Source organism: Rhea americana, unplaced genomic scaffold (assembly GCF_003343005.1).
Source record: "Rhea americana isolate MKP2758 unplaced genomic scaffold, rheAme1 scaffold_145, whole genome shotgun sequence".
Lineage (NCBI taxonomy): Eukaryota > Metazoa > Chordata > Aves > Rheiformes > Rheidae > Rhea > Rhea americana.
In genome coordinates, this window is record NW_028185539.1 from 932,127 (window position 1) to 954,898 (window position 22,772).

General features: G+C 36.2%; 1 protein-coding gene across 1 annotated transcript in view; it reads left to right on the plus strand.

Moving 5' to 3' along the window:
• Positions 1–18,424, plus strand: part of ABRAXAS2 (abraxas 2, BRISC complex subunit) — a 19,348-nt gene extending 924 nt beyond the window's left edge. Inside the window, exons 2-10 of the mRNA XM_085299120.1 lie at positions 20–108; positions 519–609; positions 3,130–3,166; positions 5,697–5,763; positions 8,369–8,559; positions 9,121–9,240; positions 9,895–9,979; positions 11,613–11,727; positions 16,231–18,424. Coding sequence (XP_085155246.1) covers positions 20–108; positions 519–609; positions 3,130–3,166; positions 5,697–5,763; positions 8,369–8,559; positions 9,121–9,240; positions 9,895–9,979; positions 11,613–11,727; positions 16,231–16,697 — 1,262 coding nt within the window. The 3' untranslated portion in view covers positions 16,698–18,424. The remainder of the gene's footprint in view (positions 1–19; positions 109–518; positions 610–3,129; positions 3,167–5,696; positions 5,764–8,368; positions 8,560–9,120; positions 9,241–9,894; positions 9,980–11,612; positions 11,728–16,230) is intronic.
• The last annotated feature ends 4,348 nt before the right edge of the window (positions 18,425–22,772 follow it).

Below are 22,772 nucleotides of genomic sequence, written 5' to 3' on the forward strand. Positions count from 1 at the left end.
GCTCTCTGGGATCCCTCAGGGAGCAGCGCAGCCCCCCTGCGCCAGCTCACACGCGCCCCTTCGCGCGGACCCCGCTTCCGAGTCCCTCGGAAGGACGGAGCAGCGAAGGTGCGCTGACAGGGCTCCTCCTTGGCCTCTGCGCGTGTCTGGCCTGGCCTCTGTCGCTGGGTCGGGAGCCAGAGCGCTCCTTTCCGTAATCTGCGTTTCCTTTCCATAAACTGTGTGCCCCTCCTGTAAAGGAGGTATTTTTGGTTATTAAAAGCTCGCTTCTGCATGACTTGTTACTGCTATAGTGTCGTCTGTAAATCAGGAACTCTATAGGATGCTTGTAAACTAGAAAATTCTGTTAAATCTTAAGAATAGCTTAAGCTTGGTGTGATTCAGATGTGTACTTTAAACTAAAGCTTTGTTTTAATTTTTGAATGGTAGGAAAGTAATAATATATGATTGCATGTAGTGCCTTTTTTTTTTTTTTTTGAAATTTTAGTCTTTCTTTTTTCTCTCCATTGAAATTGTAGGAAGGATTTCTGCTAGGAGAGGTAAGACAAGAAGAGACATTTAGCATTAGTGATTCACAGATCAGCAACACTGAATTTCTACAAGTGATTGGTAAGTAATTTGAGAGATTCCAAAAGAAACACTGTTCTTTTTTTCCAAATAACAATTCAGTGAGATTTATGAATCTACTTAAGAGACCTGCATAAGATTTTCCAGTCTTTCAAATTTGCTATTAAATCATTTGTCATAATATTTGTACGTTCATTGTTGAGGTATGAGGAAAGTTGTTTGCTAAGTGTGGGCTTTTTTGCATATCCTTTTGTGAAGAAGATATCATTCATTGCAGACATCTTTCTGAATTCTGTAGTGGAGAAATTATTTATTTGTTTTTTGGCCCTGCAGTGAGTTTCATGCTTGTTGCCTAAGTGCAGGAATGTGCTCAAAATGAAATAAATATGTGTTACATGATTTGCTAATAGTGAAAGGGGGAGAATTTCCAGCAGAAAGTTTGCTTGTGCAGCTAGTAGGTGATAAAATTGAAAACCGTTGCAACAAGATTTGCCAAGAAAAGTCAGTCAGAACATTTACTTTAATGATAAGAAGCACAAGTGCTGTAAAGCTGATTTGTTGTTGTGGAAAAAATGAATCCTAATGAATCTTAAGATTTAGCATGTATTGCTGTTAAAGTGTTGTAGGTTGAAATAAATATTTTGATAAGTGAGTAAAAAGCTTTCGCCTATAAGCTGATATATAGAAATTGGGAAGCTCCTGAAAGAAATGGTAATACCTGAATGCCCTTTTCTTGTATGTAATTTAAAATTCATCTAAACTTTATTTTAAAAGTTCTTATGCATATGTACCTGATTTTCTGTGTCTTGAAGTCTACTGTTTGGTGGATCAGGTTCCAGATAGCATAGCAGAGTCTGGATAAAGCTTAGCTAATAAACAAATTGTCTTGCAATCAGCTCTCAAATATTAGGTTCTAATACAGAACTAATAGTCTCTGAAATTTTGTACTCTATTTTGTCTGAAGATGCTTGCCACGTTAAAGTGGTGGCAGTTTTGTAAATAGAATCCTGAAGGTTAAGTAGATTCCTGTTCTGGTTATTTCTAGGCCAAAATAAGTGATCAAACTGTACTAATCCTAGAGCTAAATTAAGGGGGGGGGGGGAGCCTATCTTTTTTTTTTTTTTTTTTAATGTAATGACTACCAAAATGCCATTTAGAGGAAAAAGCAGATGTTTCTATCTGTTCAGACAAATCTAGGCGTGACTATTAAGCAGTAATTGATTGTAGTTATTGATGACAACATAATACAATAATATCACGTATTAGCTATAACTTCAGTCTTGCTTCATAAAGCAAGTGTTTGTGACATTAAAATTATTCCATTTTTAAATGTGCCTTTTTGTATTCTCAGATTTAGCAAATCACTTCCACAGATTCACATATGCCAGAGTGAAAGTGTGGAGTTGGTTCTAACTTTTTTTTCCTGGAATTATTTTAAAAATCAGCCTTCACAGCAGTATCAAGAGTTTTCCTTGACTGTGAAAATTTACAATTTCTTTGGTGGTATGCGTATAGTTGATGTTCAGACATTTGTTTTGATAGTGGCAGAATATGCTGAGGTGCAAATGTGTACAGTCTGTTGTTCTTGGGAACTGAGATTTGATTCTGACTTTGCTGAGATTGCAATCATGAGCAGCCTGTGACTTACAGGGCAGCAGGTGGTGAGTCACTGTTTAGGAAGGAAAATACTAAACAAGGTTGTTGCTAAACATTCCAGCAGGGTACTAATGTAGGACCTTGAAATATTGTTTCTGCATAAATGCTGCTTTCTCAGTCTGAGCAAATACAGTTGAAGACATGAATAAGTGATAAACTGTAATTGATAAGACAGCCGAACAGCAGAAATACAGAAGTACTAAAAGCAACAGAAAAGTAAGGCATGTTTGATGTGAGAGATATAGTATGGATTGGGTTTTTTGCTCTTTTCTGTCTCCTGTCAGACTACTGGCATCTTACAACCTTTGCTGCTTAAATAAGCATCTTAGCATTTATTACTACATTTTGAATGAAAAACTAATGCAGTGAATTTCTGGTAACTTATAGGTCTATTATGTAAAATGAGAATGCAGTTAATCATTTCAGAGTAATGTTTAATCCTTTTTTCGTATTAGAATGTATTTGCCTAGTGAAATACTCTAATATACAAAATTACAACGATTCCCTCCTATGTGTTTTCTTTTTCATTGCTGCTCTAGTAAGCAATATATGTGAATGTAAATAAACTGTTTTGAAAAATTGTAGCAAAGGAAAAAAAAGGAAAACTTGTAAATATCTGTGTGAGAAGTTTGCAACCACAGAAAAATATAAGTGTGTAATTGAGGCTTATTTGTTGTTAAACTATTTTCCTTCATAAAAAGAAAGATCAGAGAGAGAAGCTAGTTTTCCAAATATGATGCTGTGTCATCAAGTGTTGCTGAGACATGAAGGGCAATGTGGGATCTGACACAAATGCTTAAATTGATTGCTAGCTGTGATTTGGAAAGGTTATGCAAGATATACCAATATAATTCCCTTTATCTTGAGCAGTTGGACATATGTCTGTCTTTTTTTTTATTGTTGCAGAAATCCATAACCATGAGCCTTGTTCAAAACTCTTTAGGTAAGCATTTTCTGTTGTCTTCCTTTGTTGGCTGCATGGTTGGGTTAATGCAGAACGTAAAAAGATAGCTCAGTGATATACATTAGCATTTTAGATATACCTAAGAATGTTTGCATTGTTTTCTCATCTGATATTATTACAGAAATAAGTATTAGTGGCACCAGCCATGTCAATGAAAGTATCAGTTAACAGTTTTAGTAACATCCCTCTTAATATAAAATTACAGTTTAGAAAGAGTACCTGTATAGCTATTATAGCCCTATTTCTCTGCCTCTTTGAATTTCTACGTAAGGTACTGGAGGGTTAGCAGTCAGATCAGTACATGTCACTCTGGTAATGAGGACAAATGTCAAAGCCAATTTAAACTGTAGTCTTGGGTTAGCTCTACTTAGGCCAGGTAGCCCTAAAGTGACTTCAGGATCACGGGGCCTTTTGTTTGCCCTTACCTTAAAAATTTGCTAGGTCACACAAGTTGTTCTATAGATAGTTTTACTGACTTGTACCAGCTTATTATTCTCAAACTTTCAGCATACTAGTTCTTTTTTTGCTTTCTGATTTTCTGTGTTCCAGAACTAAAATTAATTGTAGTTAGAATATATATATATATATATATATATATATATATTCTATTCAGCATCCTCAAACTATTACATGTAACTTTCCTACACAGTCTTCATTTGTTATACAATGATGGCTTCTTCATTGTGGTCTAGAAACTTTTTAGAAGGAATTCCCAAATAATCTCCTCTTGTTTTATTTAGAGATTTCCAGACAATTAAGAGGACACAGTACCTTAGATATTATGATTGACAGTAGTAACATTAGAGAGAGAAGCTACAGCCTCTCATTTGTTAGCTGATAATTACAGTCAAGGTACTCTTATCCCAATGATATATATATACTAGACTTTCTACACATAATATCCCAGTGTCTGATAATCTTTTCCCAATTCCTAGTGATGCTTTGTGCAGTGTGTATCAAAACTGATCATGTTTACTGTCTCTTCCCTGTCAAGAAATTGCTTGTTAGTAGCTGAGTTGTTGGAGGAAGGGGCAGAAGTCTGTATCTCATAGCATGCTTTCTTCACAAGAATACTGATGAATTGATTTAGGTGATCCACAGAGTTCATATAATCTGCATCAGTACTAGAGCATGATGTCAGGTTTCTCTGTTCCTTTAGCGGAAGTTGGTAGTTTGGGGCATTCTGCTATATCTTTTTGACTTAAATGTAGCCAGTATGCAGAGGCTAATGGCTCATCCACTCTGTATTTTTGTAAGCTGACATTGCTCATGCTGAATAGAATAGATTTGGCTCTGAACAAGAAATAAGTATTTTAAAAGGCCAGATTTCTGAATTTTGCAGTTTTCAAATGAAGGTGTAGTTGCCCATTTCATATAAGAATTATTCTTCTAAATCATAGAGACAGAATTGGTTGTATATTACTTGCAAGAATACACAAATATTGGGCGAATGTTATTTAGTATCTTAAAATTGTAATTAATTGTGGTCTTAAGATGCAAATTATTTTGAATATTAAAACAGACTTTATTTCCACCCTTATTTACCAGCCAAGTACTGAGTTCAGGATTATCTGTTGTTTTTTCCTCCCCACAAGAGTTGAGATCATAGACCTCTAAAACAGAGTGTTTTCCTGCACTGCTTTAGGTGTTAGTGATATCAGCTCTTGAAAGAGACTAAGGACTTGGCAGGTAAGTCAAGGAGGAATCTATTTTCAAATGTTTTTATTAAGAAGTGTGATCCATTCGAATTTATAACCCTATCTGTGTAGATAGATTTATAAATTCCTAAATTGATGTCCTCTAAATAACTACTTGTTAGGTATTGGGCTTCAGTCCTGTAAACAGAACCATGTGGAAAGACGCTGATGTTTCTTTGGACTTTTGCTATCCTCGGTAGAACTGTTTTGACTGTAAGGGTCTGTTCATATGAGTCTTATTGCAGGACTGGAACTCAAGAAATTGATACGTAGTTGCATGTGAAATGGCCATGCTTTCCTTTCCTCTTTGGCAGGTAGGCCTCCTATTATCAGAGCAGGAGTTTACCAAATGCTCATTGTAGCCCATTTATGTACCTCTGGTTGTAGGGTCTACCAGTGAATTACTTTTATCAAACTGATGTGTGCAATGAAAGCATTTTAAAACTAATAATTACAGGCATATTACGTTTCATTTCTGGTGGTTTAAAAGTGGTTAGGCAATTCGCACCAGCTAGTCTTATGCATCTAATCTCAGTGTTCTGCTTCTTCCTCTGTGAACAACTGCCTCTTTCTATTAACTGCATAGTCTACTCAGGCTTCTAACTTTGTGCTCTGAATAGCACTCAAGTTGGAGGCCTTAAATAGGTGGTGTGAATACTGACCTATGTTGGTAAAGATAAAACTTGGGAGTTTGTTTGTAACTTACAGAATGCCATCTATTTGAAGAACACCATAAAAGTATAAAGTAGTTACTCTAAATAATGCATATGTAAACTGTATACCTACATTTCTCTCTTCCTTTTTGGTTCAAGCTTTTATGACTATGCAGGCAAGGTTAATGAGGAGAGTTTGGACAGGATTCTTAAAGATCGAAGAAAAGTAAGTTTTCTATCTTCTCTTCTAATTGTAAGAGTCTGTAATTAGAAAGAGTGGCATTGACAAAAATAAGGAGTTTACTGCAAGAGATATTTTCTTTAACAAATCTGATGGTTTGTTTTCACTTGAGACTTATCCCATGCAGAAGTTGGTGGATTTGTAGTAAAATTTTACTTTTGTAAAATTGGGGATAACATCTACATTCTCTGTAGAAGTGCAAGGGATTTAATTTCAGGTCTCCAGACCCACCGTCACTGACCAGTTTCAGAGCTAAACTTGTAGAATCATGATTGTGTGCTCTACTGCTGAAACCAATATAAAATGTAGCTAATCTGAAAATCCATTCCCAAGAGTTAATTTTAAAAGGTTAAAAAAAAGTTGTCATGACATACCATTGGAATTACAGGTTTTGAACCACTAGTTCTAAACTGAAAAGTGGGTGTATCAGAAGGTAGTTATGTCAGATGTTATCATTAGCTTTATATCATGTATACTTTGTTATTATCATGACTACTGTTAAGTGAATAAAATTTCAGCAGTTAACTTTATCTACATAAATTTCAAACTTGTACTGCACTATCTTTGTAGTTATCAAATAATTGCTTGAGAAGTTCTCACAAACTGATGCATCAGAGGAGAACTGAAGGTATGATTCCATATGATAAAATGAATCTACAAATCATTTTGCTCTGGCAAAAGGAGCGATGACTTACTTGCATGATTTAATTTGTGGCAGCTCTGGAGTTTCTTAGACCCAGCAGAAAATCATCTGCTATTATACTAATTAGACTCACAAGGTCTGGTTAGTGCAAGGCAGGGGTGGTAAAAAAAAAAACGATCTCCTTTTTGTATTTTGGGGGATGGGAGGTGGTAGTGGTGTTTTTTCCAAGCAGCAGCAAGCCAATGTCATTCCAGCTCCTTGTACGAACTACGGACTGCGTTTCACTGGTTCCTTAGCTAACTGTCAAGGTATGCCCTATTAGACTTTTAGGGTTTCTGTCCTCTAAAGTTGACTGATGCCCTGATTTGAGTAAGAATGACTACACTGTGAATTGAGTGTCATTGTGCAGTGTTGATGACAATTATTCAGATGCTAATTGAGTTTGTAATCTTTACTTTCTGATAGTCACCATCTGCACTGAGGGCTCTTGCCTGCAGGCAGGGCTTAAGTTGAGGAGGGATCTGTAGGGAAACATGTCCCAAATTTGTACAATTCTTGCCACACTGATCATTGTAATACGTTTCCTTGTTCATTTCTTCCAACACAAACTAAGTAATCTCTTCTGTGTATACCACCAGCACGTGTGCTCTGTGTGTGTGTATATATGTGTGTATATACACATGCATCTCTGTGCTGATGGAGTGAGTCTCCAATCCCAGATACTAAAGTCTGGTAATCCCATAATTCTACTTTGTAACAATTCAAAGAGAGTATACTGGGAGCACAACTAACAGGGCGTATGAAGTTTCCCTTCAGGAGGCAATGCAAAAAACATATCTTAAAATTGTCCTTTTTTTTTTTAAAAAAAAAAACTTATTTCAGATCCATGGGCTTTCAGTTAAGTTTTATTTGTTAGGACCTAATTTGCTGTGAAATCTGTTAAGATGTAGGGGTGAGAAAACAGGCAAAACTAGAGAAATGGGAACTTACAAATGTTAGGTGGTTAAAGAACTACAGTTTTAATGATATTGTCATAACGTCAGATAAGATAGATAGCATTGTCTGTGAATGAAGCCAGTCTTGGATTCTCTTCTGTTAGCAAAATAAGCCCATTCTATGCATTCAGACAATGTAATTCTAGACTTCACTATAAAAAGTTAAAAACATTGGTGCTTACAGCTTTTTATTTAATGCAAGAGTCATGTGCTGTTCAATATGTAGAATCTGCTGTATTCCTGTGTATATTAAATATTTTTATGCGTCACTATGATCCTGCCTATTCTTGGACACTTTCTAAGCCACACTTTGTTAATAATGTGTCCTTTTTCATTTCATGAAAACTAATATTTAATTTAAGAGAATAATAAGAGTTAAATACATGTTATATTTGAGGTAAGACCCATTCTAATTCAATGATTATCTGATGTATGTACAAATCTTCCGCAATTAAATGAGATAATTTTGTCACTGTATGCAGCAGGTTAGTCCCATAGCTCATGAACAAACATGAATTTGCAAATGTGTTTGGTGATGCATAGCACTGGAAGTGAGAAAGTAATGCAAGTTGAACAGTTGGCTGAAATACATAGTTTAAAAGAAAATAAAGCTTCTCTGTTTGAAGAGGGAGCAAGCTTAATAATTGGAAGGTGCTAAGGTTAAACAACTGAAATATATCCTGTATTGAATATATGATCCTAAATACCACTGAGGATACGTAGGTATTTGTACTGGAATAAAGTTGAGCAATTAAATGATGTGTTATAAAGGGGCATGTTACTTGTTTAGGATTTTTTAATAAATGCAAATCTGTAGTAGTTTAGTATTACTGTATTATAATAAAATTTTATGAATTGGCTCATTCAGATTATATCACAGTCTTAGTAACTATTATCAGCAGGAAATCTGTATCTCACAATTAATACTTTTTCTGGTGTGCTCTGATTACAGAATGTTATTGGATGGTACAGATTTAGGAGAAACACTCAGCAGCAAATGTCATACAGGGAGCACATCATTCATAAACAGCTGACACACATTCTTGGAGTGCCTGACCTTGTCTTCCTTCTCTTCAGCTTCATTTCAACTGCAAATAACTCAACACATGCTCTAGAATACGTGCTTTTTAGACCAAACCGAAGGTAAACAATCTTCGAATATGAACCACACTTAATCTTTTATTCTGCTTCTTATTACTTTTCTTGATACTCCAAAACTGTCTTTAAACTTCTGTGATTGTGCATTGAGGTGGCTGTTTATGAAATAGTATCTTGGTGTACAGCTTCTTGTAGTGACAGTATTTTTTTCTGTGCAAGCAATTTATACATTGAAGTTTTAGGATGAGTGAAAGTTGTTGAGAATGTAAATCCTCAGACGACAAAACCAATATATTTTAAGAGAAATTGGTTGTTGGTGACATGTTCTTCTTTAGAGACCTGAATGTGACTTCACCCTTCTTTTGTCTGTAATAGCTTGAATTAATAATTAAAAAGATGTAAGAGTTACAGAAGTAGATCTGTTTCAAGTGAGTTTTTGATTATGCATTTATTTTGAACATAACTTCTAATATATAGGGTTTTTTTAATAGAAGCTTTACATTTTAGAAGAATTGTGATTACCAGGGAGATAGTAGTCTTGACACTGCTCTATGTAATGAATCTCCTGGAAACAGATAAGAAATTTTTTCTAAAATTTCTTTGCAGATATAATCAAAGGGTGTCACTTACTATTCCTAATCTTGGCAACACTAGTCAACAGGAATACAAAGTTTCTTCAGTGCCAAATACTTCTCAGAATTATGCCAAAGTTATTAAGGAACATGGGTAAGTGTGTACTTGGGTTTTTCCTATCCGTCTCCTCATTGGAAGGTAAAGAACACAGCTTGAATACTGCACTTCATTTGCAAAGAATTGTACAATTATGGATTTCAAGAAGAAAAAAAGAACTAATTATGAAAAAGAATTAACAGTTGGTTCCCACTGTCTTTTTTCTGCCTAGAATCAAATCTTAAAAAAGAGCAAATGGAATTCTGTGCTCTGATAAGCAGAGTTGGTATTGACAGTTGGTGCTGTGGGCCTTCTGGCTAAAGAATTCATGTTTGATTTCAGGAGATTCTGCATGCAAGGCTGTTTTTGTAGTTTGAACTGTCATTTTGAAGTGTTTGGGGTTTTTTTAAGGCATTTTAATTAAATACTGTAAATGCAAAGCAACTCTTCTAATTGTTAGCAGTGAAACTATATAAGCTTAAGGTCTTCTGCATAAATTTAATCTCATTCAGATAAGTGCTGCAGAAGGAACTTTGGAATTTGATTTGCTGTTGCCCAAGTTTTGGCTCTTGATAGCATAATTTAGCAAAATAAGATAAAATACATTTTAAGAATATAAAAAATGACCACTTAGCAGCATTTAAAAGATAGCAAAAATAACTTGGAACTTGTGTTGTCTTTTTCTAATTAATAATTTTCTTTCTTTGACAGTACTGATTTTTTTGACAAAGATGGAGTGATGAAGGACATCAGGGCCATATATCAGGTTTATAATGCACTTCAGGAAAAAGTACAGGTAACTGGCCATATTTAATATTGGTCAGTGTGTATGTGACACCTTTTCTTTATCCTTTGATAAACCAAATGTGTGAGGAATGAAGTCTGCAAAAGATTTCTTGTAAACTATGTTTTTTTTTTTTTTTCCCACGTCTGGTAATTGTAATTTGGTTACAGTTTATTCCTAGGCTTCCCCTTTACATCTGCCCTGGAGTAATTTGTGTCTCTGCTCCAGCTCTGCTTTGTTGGTTGGCTCATGTAGCAGAGAACAAGGCAGTAGTTGCTGCAACCATTGCCTCACTGTGTTTGCACAGGAGGAGGACTGCTTCTCTGTGGCAGCTATTTCCTAACCTGCCTTGTAAGGTGGATAGCTCACACCTAGAAGGCAAAACATTTTCATGCTGGCTCCAGGAGACATGAAAATTATTTATTGTCAGAGGTCTATCCCATTAGCTAATGGTATTTACTCTTTAATGCTGTTTTTGCCAGCAGTGCATATATACTTCCACGCTGCTGCTGTTTGACTTTGGAAAAATGGAAAACGTGACATCATCAAGGAGTTGCCTTTCTACCTGCTAAATGTATTACTTAGTTGTCACCATGTAGCTCACGCTGCTCCACATGGTTTACAGAGCTTAAAAATAAACCAGGTGATAGCTAACCTGGGCAGCTTTTATCTTTAAAGTAAATGCTTCACAGAGAATGTTACAGAACTGTAAATAACACTACTACTTTTTTTTGTCAAGAAGCAGGTAGATCTATATTTGCATTGTTCACTAATTACACTTTTTTTTACTTTACATACTTAGAAAAAAAATAGATAAATGTAGAATTGAATGTAGTTAGTGTTTTTCATTTCTGTCTGTAGTGAAGTAGTAACCTTTTGGTGAAGAAGCAATAAATGGTAGTGATTAAGACTCCTCAGTGCTTTTAGAGCTGTATATTCTTCAAAGCTGATCAAGTTCAATAATACTACTATTTAATTTCTGAAGAATTGAGCAATGTATGGCCTAATATGTTTAGATTTGAAAAGAAATTCCTGTTATCCATAACTGTTTTTAAACTTAGACATTTCTATGAAGATTTTGTATTCCTTTCCCAACTAGGATAGAGAAATCTTGTTTAAAAATCCATAGGCCTCATTTATGTAATAGGGATATCAGTCAACAGACGAAGTTGGGACAGTGGTCTCGACTCAACTGTTTCTTTCTGCAGTTAGAATAGTATTCAAAACATGCACCTTTATATGTTCCACTTTAAAATCATGCTGCCATAATATCATTATTGTGCTAACAGCAGTGTATATATGGCTAACTATGGACTTCCTCTGAGTTCAAACTTAAAAAAAAAAATCCAAAATTAGTTCTTCCTACTGGATGGAAAAGACTTGACCTTGCTTTATGAAAACTTTCCTGTACTGATGAATTGTTTGGAAATGCTTTTTCTATTTTGCAGCAGTTGGGAATTGGCAACAGTAAATACAGAAAAAAATTAGTTTTCAAATTGAATGCTGTGCTCTGATATAGTTGATTCCTGCTCCAAATTTTATGTTTTTAATAGCTTCTTGTCTGTTAGCAGCTTCCTTATTCTTGTTGTGGAAATCTTTCCTGTATTTTTGCAAAATATCAGTATATCTTATGTTTTTCTCCTAGGCAGTATGTATAGATGTAGAAAAAAGTGAGCGTGTTGTTGAATCTTTTCAAGCTGATGTAAACAAGTTAAAAAGGCAAATCGCACAAAGAAAAAATGAAAAAGAACAAGAAATAAGTAAGTTGTCTTCTAACTTTTTTTCAGAAGCAGATGCTGTAAATACAAAACATTTTATGAAATTGAGTTGTATTCCTGATAGGTCATAGCAAAAGAAAAAAAAATCTTCCAAATGTGGCGTTATGTGATGGATTTATATTGAATGAACCTGAATTATGAAAGTATATGTACTGCAAATATTTACCCAATGTTAGCAAACTGGAAATGTAAGAGAAAGATACAAAACTGTACAGAAATAATGGGGCAAATTAATTCTGGAAATAACATCGGAAAAGATCTGTTGTAGGAAAAGAAAAGTAGAGCAAAGTCAGGAATGGAAAAAGCAAGTCTAAAGCACCGGAGTGATTCCTTTCAAAATACTAAATAGTAATAAGATACTGTGCTTACAGGCTAGTAACTATAAAAGTTTTGTTTTGAAATCTTGATTCCTTCCCGTACCCCCTAAGTACAAGCACAGCCCCAGTTAAGTTAGAATTTTATTATGTTACTGGACAGCAAGCAACCTGGGTAAAGCAAAAAGAGTGCTTAAATGATGAATAGTGACATAGATCATAAGAAGTATTGTCTAGAAGACTTTTTGACCCTGCAGCTTTTAGTGAATGTGACAGTTCTTTAGCACTTGTTTAGAGGAGAACATCTCAAGTACTGTCCTCTTCTCCCACGTCATAATTAGAGTCTCATTTTATTCAACGTTATTTTAATTATTTGCTGTTTGACTTAACTGTAAATATGGTGATGAGTACTGAAATAACACTTTTCAATTTTAAATTAAATCTCAGAGAAAGTCCGTTCTGAAGTCGCTCATATCTTCAGGAGTACCTGCTAGAAAATGCAAGAAGTTTTCTTTTAAAATGCAAATATGGTTAGAATTTTCCTGCTTATCATTGATGATACAGTACTTAAAATATGAAGTTCAGTTGATGTTAGCTTTATTTTCTCATTAAGCTGAAGTGCTATCCCTCTCATGATATATTGGGGAGACTGATCTTTCAGGAAGTCAACTAGGATAATTTTCTGATTTATTCAAGGCAATATAAATGTGACAGTCTTCTCCTAGTTAAAGCTTGAAATACAATAATTATATTTTGCTATGTTTTGAACACATATAAGCAATCTTTGTATTGGGACTTGATCTAATTTTCCATGGTGCAAATAATATTTCCCATTAATACCCCTGTCTTTATTAGAGGTGGTTATGTATTCTACATTAACAGTACAAATTTTCATAGTGTGTGTTTAGGACTGCTAGGGTAAAACAACAATGGCTATGTATTCATATTTTTTGCTGCTCCATAGTTTTCTGAATCAGATCTATTTATTGTGTGAACATACTGGGCTGGTTGCCACACAGTCTCTCCTTTCTAAAAGCTGAATATGACTTCTAGAGATATTTGCTTAGCAGTAGATAGATTCTATGAAGAGTCTGAGCATTTATGAGGAGATGCTGATCTAATTCGTGAGTGTAGGAGACAACTGAAATATGATTTTTTTTTTTTTAACATCACTTCCATTTTGTTCCTAGCATCTACCTTCATAAGTGGATTGCATGTTGCAGCGATATAAAGCAATCCTGCCTCTGAGTGTGTTTTCCAGAATGGTTTGCTTCTAAAAAAACTTAAACTTGTTCTTCTCCAGCCATTCTTGTAGTTGTACCACTATCATTTTCTTTCTGTCATTTGGAATGATAAGAAAATAAGCACATTTTTATGTATTTATCAAGAAGATTTTTTAATTTATTTACTGGATTTTTTTATCTAGTTATCTAAAGCTGTGTTTGAGACTTGAGGATTGTTTGGACTGGTTAGTATCTTGAACTGTGTAATAGACCTCTCTGCTGCTGAGTATATTTGTTTGTTTTTTTTTTCCTCCAGGCAGCAAAGCACTGTTATTACATGAGCATTTTACAACGAAGTTTGATTTCTCAGCCCACTTATTTGAGGTTCTTCCTTCCCTGAACTTGAAAGGTTAGGTAAAGACTCAGCACCAGTCACAGACGGTTTCAAAGATGTGAGTGACGTGAGTCACTGTAGCTTCCTGCTTGGCTGCAGATGAAACAGCCAGGAAAGTAAAAAAGGAAGAGGTAGGGAATGTGACTGGAGCTGATCCCAGCCCATACGGTGAAAGATGGGGGTGGAGGAGGAAGGGTAGTCAGTACTAGCCTCTAGAGCCTACCAGTGAAATGCAAACACTGGTCTCTGAGTTTATCCTGAGCAGATAGTCACGCAAGAGGGCTGAAGGAGGCACAGATGCATCTTGCAGTTCTAACACTGTTAGATGTCAGTAGCTAAATACTAGAGCTGGCCTTCTGTTCTCTCACTTCCTCAATATTGGGAAAATGTTCTTGTTCTCAGTGAGTTAGTCCTTCCAGTTTCATTCTCTCAGCTGGAAGAAAAGGGAGTATTTGGTTCGGTTTGGATTCCTGTAGCAGTGCTGCATTCAGAGTTAACAGCCTCGTTGGCATGATTAAAGGAACTGTTCAGCTTCAAATGTTCTGTTTCCAGAAGTACAGAGTTAGAGTAAATAGAGCTGATGCCCATTAGTCTCTCATCTAGCCCCAAACAGCCTTAAATATACTAGTGTCCTTTCTGACAGGTGTTTGGAGGTTCAAACCAGGTCAGAAGCTGACAAATTCTTAATCTGTTCCAGTGCTTAACAAATTGTATTGCAAGGAAGCTTTTCCTTGTGTCTAATATACAACACACTAATTTATGCTATCTTCTACTTACTTCACAGCTGCCTTTAGGTATATTTGAAGACTTAAGATGCTTCCTCAGTCTTATCTAATAACCTCTGTTATTTTGGTCTTTCCTCTAAGTCATGATTTCTAGATCTCTAATCAGTCATTTTTAATAAATTTTTCCGGATGTTCTGTGTTTCTCAAGCTGTAGTATCTAAAGTGGATACAGTATTCCAGTTGTAGTCTTAACCATTACAGTACATCTTAAAATAGTGTTTACCAGTTTTTCAATAGCTGAGTACAGTTAATTCGTGTTGATATTTATAATCAAATCAACAGTAAACCTCAGTTCCTTTTTTGCAGGACTAAACTGTTTTTCTCATTTTGTAGTTTGTGCAGTTCATTATTCTTGTACATTTCTCCCTAAATACTTTTCCCGAATCATTTAAGATCACTTTAAATTCCTGTTCCAATACTCCAGTATGCTTGCAACCACTACTAGTGTGGTGTTACCTGTAATTGTAGAAAGCATATGCATATTAAATTCTGTCACTCAAGTGATTAATACAAGTAGAGTTTCAATTCCAGTGCAAAGATTTTGGAGTTTTGTCTTGATGCATCTTTCCATTGCAACTGTAATCATTTTGTAAAACAATTTTTCAACTTTTTTTTTTAATCATAGTGCTTTCATTATTCTCTCTTCATTATGGAATGTTGAGAAACTAAAATCCCAAAAGGCAAGATATGTCTGTGGCCGTTGGTCTTGCTTCAGTTGTTGGATCCACATGGATCAGAAAAAGATTCTATCCTTAGCGGACAAATTTATAGCAACTGTCTAACTGTAAAGTTACTAAAAGTCAAAAAATAGAATGGTATTGTTACCCAGTATATATTTTTTCATAGGGAATAGAGTAGGTTTTGGTGATCTTATCTGACTTTTCCAGATGCACTAAGCAACAAACCTTATTAGTATTACAGTAGTGCAAGATCGTTGTAGATCATGATGTTAGGGGAATAAAAAAGGGTTTTGTTTTGTTTTAAATAAGGATTTGAAGAAAGATGAGGGGCACTGTAAGAGAAAGTACAAAGATGTGAATTTTTTTTGAGATGTAAATGAATTGAAAATATGAAAATTAGTGGAAGTTGACATGAGTGGATCAAAAGTAAGCTGATCTTTCAGTACTGAATAAGACGTTATAGGTGGAGAGGAGAGGAGCAGGTATAGTGAGCCTTAGCGCAGCTGCTTTTTGATGTGATAGAGAAAGCAGAGCCAACAAAAAGATGCAGAGATGATGAGCTAGAAAGCAATAGACTGTAGAAACTTCCTATGGCTGTGGTTTTGGGGGATTTTACTTGGAGAAAATGAACTCTACAGGACTGCTGTGTGCATAAAATGTGGAAGACTTGCACTAGATAGTTTATTCACCTTGTGACATGTTTTGCAAGTTTTTATAGTGGAATCATTAAGATAATCAAATTGTACTAACACTGAAGAGGTTCGTGACTATACTGGTAAATTTAGCAAGATACTATTTGTCAGCCTCAAGAAGAATGATGCATCATTAAACAAGATTTGATGTGATAGTTAGGGATAGTATGCCATATTGTTATCAATATGAAAATCAGAATTGCCAGAGATAGTGAAGACTGAGAGGGGAAAGATCCAGTGCTGTAGTTTGAAAGCAGTACCAAGGATGCACACTATATGATAGCAAGCAGAGAGGAAGAAGAGAGAACAGTTACAAGGTGTGTGGTACCATCTGTCCTGATTATGTAAAGTATATTGTAAAGTAAACAAAGTACACTGATTTTCTTTGTTTTTACAGGACTGCAGCAAGCAATTTTAAACAGGCAAATGCCAACAGATAACCTGGAACCTATGTTTGTTCCACGAATGTCCTACACTGGATTTGCTGTGGAAGGCTGCACGCTTGAAGATTCAGACGTCTCTGATCCTCCCCCTCCTTACTCTGATCTCAGTGCAACCAGTCAAGAAAGTACTGTTGGTCATGGTCTCCTAGAAAGCAATGTTTTCATGCCTCGACCTCAAGCAGTAGGTTCTTCCAGTTATGTTCCAACAAATGCAGGATTGAAATATTCTGGTAATGGAGCATCCATGCCATCTTCCCAAAGAGCAGTTGGTGACAATGTTGATGAATCAGAAGACAGTGATTACGAAAATTTGCTTGAACCTACAGAGTCATCTGACAGTGAATACTCACAGACAAGAGATTCACGACCTTCAACACATCCTGATGGTGATTCCAGGAACACTCAAACCTCTCAGATTTGATAGAAGAAAAAAAAAAACTTTTTTCATAAGCGTTACAAAAAGATTTTGGGGATTTAACCTGGAGGAAATGAACTACACAGGATTACTGTGCACACAAAATGTAGAAGACTTGCACTAGATGGTTTATTCACCTTGTGATACATTTTGCAAGTTTTATAATGGAATCATTAGGATAATCAAATTGTACTAATACTGATGAGTTTCATGGATGTACTGGTAAATTTAGGCAAAATGAAATTTATAGAGATCTTGTAGCTTTTGTTGCCGTATCTTCTTTAAGACAATAAATTGGGATGTAGTGACTAAGCACAGTTAGTGTACAAATAATGTTCTCAAATCAAAACTTACCTCTTGCACTATCATGCCTTGAATTTTAATTTTTGAAAGGGAAAATATATCAGCCGCCTTCAAAACAACTTTCTATGGTAAGCCAAACTGGCCTTTGCAAGGAAAGGAAATTTTGATAATTCTGAGAAGCCTGACTGGAACAAATGCGGTCTACCTTCTTCTATCAGCATGCTCTTTTAACAGAGAAGGGGTTGGTTTCAATTTTTTTACTAGCAGAATGTGTGTATCACTTAAATGATGGTTGCCTTTTTCTGTAAAGGGTGTGGGGTGGGATGACTGGTAAATCATCCAAATGAATGTCACAAGTATAATTATTTTGATTTTGCTGGGTTTACAATGACTTTATGCCACACTAGCCTCATTTATTGTCTTTTTTTATATAAATATGAAGTGCACATATAGGAGTAAATGATTGACAAAAGTTGTAAATTCCATCATGATTGGATTTTGAAATCTGCAAATTACCAACATCAGAGACTGACTTTTCTTTTTTTAACATCTGAATAATGGATTTACACTTCTATATGAATTATTTTATGTAATAAATAGGGGATAGGATAGGAGAAGATTGCTTAGAGTGTCCCCTGGGTTTATTACCTCTTTTCCTCTGGGTGAAATATGTAAATGGTTATTTCAATTTGAATTACAGCTCATCAGAAAATTGCCATTTTGGATAAATGAAGTGTGGTGTATTTAGAGAATTTCATGTTTGGATGCACTTACTTTTATTTAATTACTGCTTGTATACTAATGTTGCCCAAAATATGTGAAATTGTGCCACTAAAAAGGTTGTATTATTGGACTTTGTCCCTGATTTGTAAATGGGAAAATACACAATTTAAGATAACCTCATCTTAAGCATTTGTTGCTTTGAGGTGTGAATAACCATTTCTCTGGCTTATACCTGGAAGAACAAAGCAGTTGCTTAAAAGCTTAAATATACCAGATTTACAACAGACTAAAATTTCAGTATGTATTGTATACGTAGGCAAAAATCTGTTCATTAGCCTCTCTTTACCTGTACTAAATTAAACAAAATGGCTTTGGAAAAATGAGATGTTAAAAACGCCACTCTTCTGTCAAGTGTTTCAACATTTAAACATTTAGTGGTCTGTTTTAACTATTACATTATTCTTGTTAGCCTTAACCTGTTGCATTTTGTCTTTGAGTGTTGCAATCCGTTTAACAGAAAATGTGGTCTGGTTTTATCGTTGGCTGTATGCAAGCACCTGTAGTTCGGGTGTTATAAACAAGTGTATATGTCAAAATCGGAATCGACAGGATGGCAACTACACTCTTACTTCGCACAGAAACCTGCAAAATGTACATCTCTGACAAAACAGTTAAATGTGACAATAAAATCTTATTTAATCCTGTAACTTATATTTTAATATTCGTCAGTTCCATGTCGATGAAGTAATACGCCAGAATACGAAAGTGCAGCTCAAAATTGATAATTTGTTAAAGCTAGTTGTTTAGAACTAAGAAGTGGATTAGATTGAAGAGAGATGATATAGCACTAAACATGCATACTGCATGCAGGTCAAAGTCACGCATTCTTATTTTTATATTAGTACAATGATTCTTGAGTTGTGGAGTCTTAATAAGTAAAGCTGTCTAAGTTCTGCATGATTTTACATATAATATGTAGCTGATTGGAGGTGAAACGAGTATATAATCATGGCTTCAGGTGTGTATCTGCAGGTACTTTCATTACTCTGCTTACTCATAAGGAAAAGGTTTGTTTTATCAGATAATATTCTGCTAAGTCAACAAGTAGAGGGACTGTGCAGATTTTGTTACAGTGCTATTAACAGTAATAGTGTTGGGTTGTGACCAGGCTGAAGGAAGTAGCAGGCAGCTTTAATCATAAAAGAAATTGGTGCTTCATGCCTAAAAAGCATCAGATTTCTATGTCTGAATCATGAAGAATTGCTTTGAGTAATTCTCAGGAGCACAAAACCCTCAGACATACCAACAGTAATGTCAATTCATTAACAGGTAGGCAGCAAATACTAAAAAATTCATGTCTCCACCTCTTAGCTTAAAATCCAATAGTTTCTGTCATACAAGGATGTGTTTCTTCTGTTCTGTCGTTGAGAGAAAATTAGAGTTGCTATTTCTTTAATTTCCAAATTTGTTTTGAATTCAGCTTCTTCCTGATTGTTTATAGCTAGAAAAACAGGAGTGTAACATATGGGAAGTCCTACTGGATAAAACTTGCACATATGCTTATGAAAAGGCATCATCAGATATTTCTGAAATCAGGTAGAATGACAATGTAGGAGTTTCCAAATCCTGCGTTTGCTCACAGAATGATGCATGTTGGCAGAAAGGGAAGTGCGAGCTTCCTTAACTTTGAAATATTCCCGATTATTCAGGTTTTGAGTTGTTCTTGTGCCGTATCTTCTATCTCTTTTTAAGTACTTACTTGTCAAGTACTTACTTTTGCTTGCTTTGACCATTCTTGAATTACAATTTAATGAGAAGCTGTTACTACATGTAGTAGTGAAATCAGATAAACAAGCTAAGACTGATTAGCTTTCCTGTTAAGTGAAAAGATACTTAAGACCATACTTAATAAGGTAACTAGTGTCAAATTAATTTTGTTTATATTCTGCTACTTAGCCCCTTTTATTTGGGCTGAACATCTTTGGCTGTATCAGAAGATAGCGTTTAGAGGAAATCAGTGTTAGTTGAAATCAAGTTAACTGGAGCATCTTCTCTTGTGTCTCCACACTTCACTATGGACCCTCTGCTTAAAATTGCTTTGTGAGAAGTCCTCAGATGTAAGTGGCATAAAGTTGTGGAAATTTTATTTGCAAATGAAGCCTTGCAAATGAAAACTGCTGTGCCAATTGTTAGTGCTTTTTTATTGTTCCTATGGATCTTTTTAACACTAAAAAGGGGGAAAAAGTGAGCTCTTGTAGTAGGTCGCTATTTGCCAATCTTTCCGATTTGTGAATCCATACATTTTTTTTCTTTCAGTGGTGCTGCAGACACCTGCAAGGTTAATTTAAGCCTGTGGATAATAGACTTGCTTTGTTTAGTTCTTTCGTGATTGCTTAGGAACTGTCTGTAGATCAGCTCAAGTTACTGACCTCTGGCTTACTCTGAGCTGGAATCTTCCCCTGGCTTTTCTTAGATTATAAAATTGATTGCTTTCACATGCATGCTTCTCTACTACATACTTTCATTTGTTTTTGTGAATGCATGTATGTGCGTGTCTATATTTGTATGTATGCCTTTGTATTACACCTTCATTTATAGCCTATAGATTTAGAAAGAAAACAGAAGCTTAATTACAGAATTTCCTTACTAACTGCTAAATACTTAGATATCTGTCGTGCTGCAGTTAGAATGTACTGTGACTCTAACATTGTATTGCTCAAATTCACATCAGCTTAGAAAAAAAAAAACACATGAAGAGTTCTCAGCTGCTTAACATTTCTCATCTCATCTAACAAATTCTAAGAATGTTTCTTCAACTTGTTGACTTCTGCGCTTTTCAAACTCTTCACTTTTGTTTACGTGTAAATGACCTTTTGGCAATTTAAGAGCAGATATTATTATGCAACAAGATAAGAAAAAAGGAGAGATTCCATACTGTCTACAAAAATACCTGTAGATTCCTCACTGGGAAGGCTTGTGTTATTCCTGCTCATGGAAGCATGTGCCTTAAAAAAGTAAGTTTCTAAATTATTAGGCTCACATTTACTCTGTGGATTTGGATATTCAGCATTTACATGGGCATCCATGATCTGATTGGATTCCCTTGCTGGTAGACTGCAAGTCTTTCTCATAATTTCTCTTACCAATTGTTTTATACTTTTTTTATGGTGTGTTTAAAAGCAACTTCGGGTTATTACAAGTTAAGTTTTGTACAAAAGCCTAGGGTGTTTTAAATCTAAGATGTGCAGAATTTAATATGCAGCTGATACATAGTAATAGTGTTTGGGAATGGCCAATGTGCCTGAGTAAGATTCTTTGCTCAGCGTGAAACTAAGGCAGCTTTTAGCCATGTTTTCATTCTCCTGGTCCTCAAACGCTCTGGTGCAGGTAGGGTCCTTCAAAATGGTCTTGAGACTCTGGTCTAAGTTATTACTGGAACTTCAAGTTGGCTTTAGAGAGGGAGCACTGCCTGGAATCTGCCTTGGCACATCCTCTGCCTGGGACTGCAAAGGGGTCAGCTGGGACTAACCTTGGGGCTGTCTCTTGTGCGGAGGGAATATCGCCTCACTTCAGTCAAAATTTGGGGGAGCTTTTGATCACTGCTCAAGGGGAACAGAGGGGCTAAAAAAGGTGGAAATACTGGTGAAGTTGTGACAAATTAGGAAATCAGGCTCTGCTACTCAGATGCTATTGAGTGGAGAACGGCAGCGAAGAGTCCCAAGTAAAAGATGACTTGGACCATGGAGACTGGTTTCACTTGTTTTGCCATCTCCAGCTCCCATTTCAGAACCACACTGGTTCTGTCCCATCACCTGGTAATAAGCTAGTTATTAGGTATGTACGGATCTTCTGCCTGACCCCACAGCCTGGTTCGCCATTTGGCTTAGGCCGAAGGCTTTCCAGTGGAGGCCGGTGCTTCAAGATGACCTATGTTTCACCGACCCTAGTTGAAGACTGTTGTTTCCCATGTTGGTGTAGAACACTAAAAGGTAATCGTTGTACCTTCCTACAGGGAGCTACTGCTAATCTTCATTGCTCAGGCTGCTGTAGTGGGGGCTCTATAGTTTCCTCACTATATTTGCGATTTCTTTCAACGCTCTCATTCCACCTTTGATTCCAGGTGAAGTAGCTCTGTTTTTTAAAGCTCAACTTACACGTTTTTTTTTCCATAAATCTGAAGGTAATTCTACCTTAATTCTGCGCAATGCCTGAGAATCCTTCTGAACGTTTCCTGAATGGCCATGAAGCACTTGAGAAATCCCTTCAGGGAACAAAGGAGGCTCAAATCAGATCAACAGTGTTTACTATTTGGCGAGGGCAAGAGTAGTGGTAAGCCTGATTCTCAAATTACTATTGCAAAATGGAACAAATCCTGAGTTCTAGAGGCTTAGAAGAAAGAGCGCGTACAGAGTTTCTCAGGAGCTCATTTTACAGGTGCTCCAGCTGCTTCAGCCTTAGTAAAACATCCATCAGGAGCTTAACCTTTTTGTTTTGAGAGGCTTTCAGATTCAACTTGCCTGGCAAGTCCTGCAAATGAAGATTGAGGTTAAAGCTGGTCAGCTGAATCCTGGTAAGAGTTACCTTCACGGAAGAGGTGACTGTAATCAAAGTTGCTCTGGAATCTCTTGACACATAATACGGGATCCAAGTGGTTTAGGATCAAGTCCTGTGATAACTGCTTGCCAGTGCAGGCATCACAGTGGAAATAGAGGAACGCGCCTGGCTGTCCTCCGGGCGCGTGGTGCCCGTGCCGTGCCGTGCCGTGCCGTATGGCTCTACCTGCCCCGCAGCTGGGCTGTGCGTGGCTGACGGCATTCGTGCGTCGCCAACGGAGAGGGCTGTTTCCCGCGGCCGGGGGTGCGTCGCTTGCGTATTTATTTCCTCTGGCTTTTTTGCAGACTCTATCAGGAAGGGAAAGCGTTAGCATCTTTGAGAGAGAAGTCAATAACAGAATAAGCACATGGACATTTTCAGATTCTTCCCTTATGTGAATAAGGCACTTCTGTATGGAGTTACACTTTTGCCAGAGTTTTTTCTCTGCTTGGCATCTTTCTT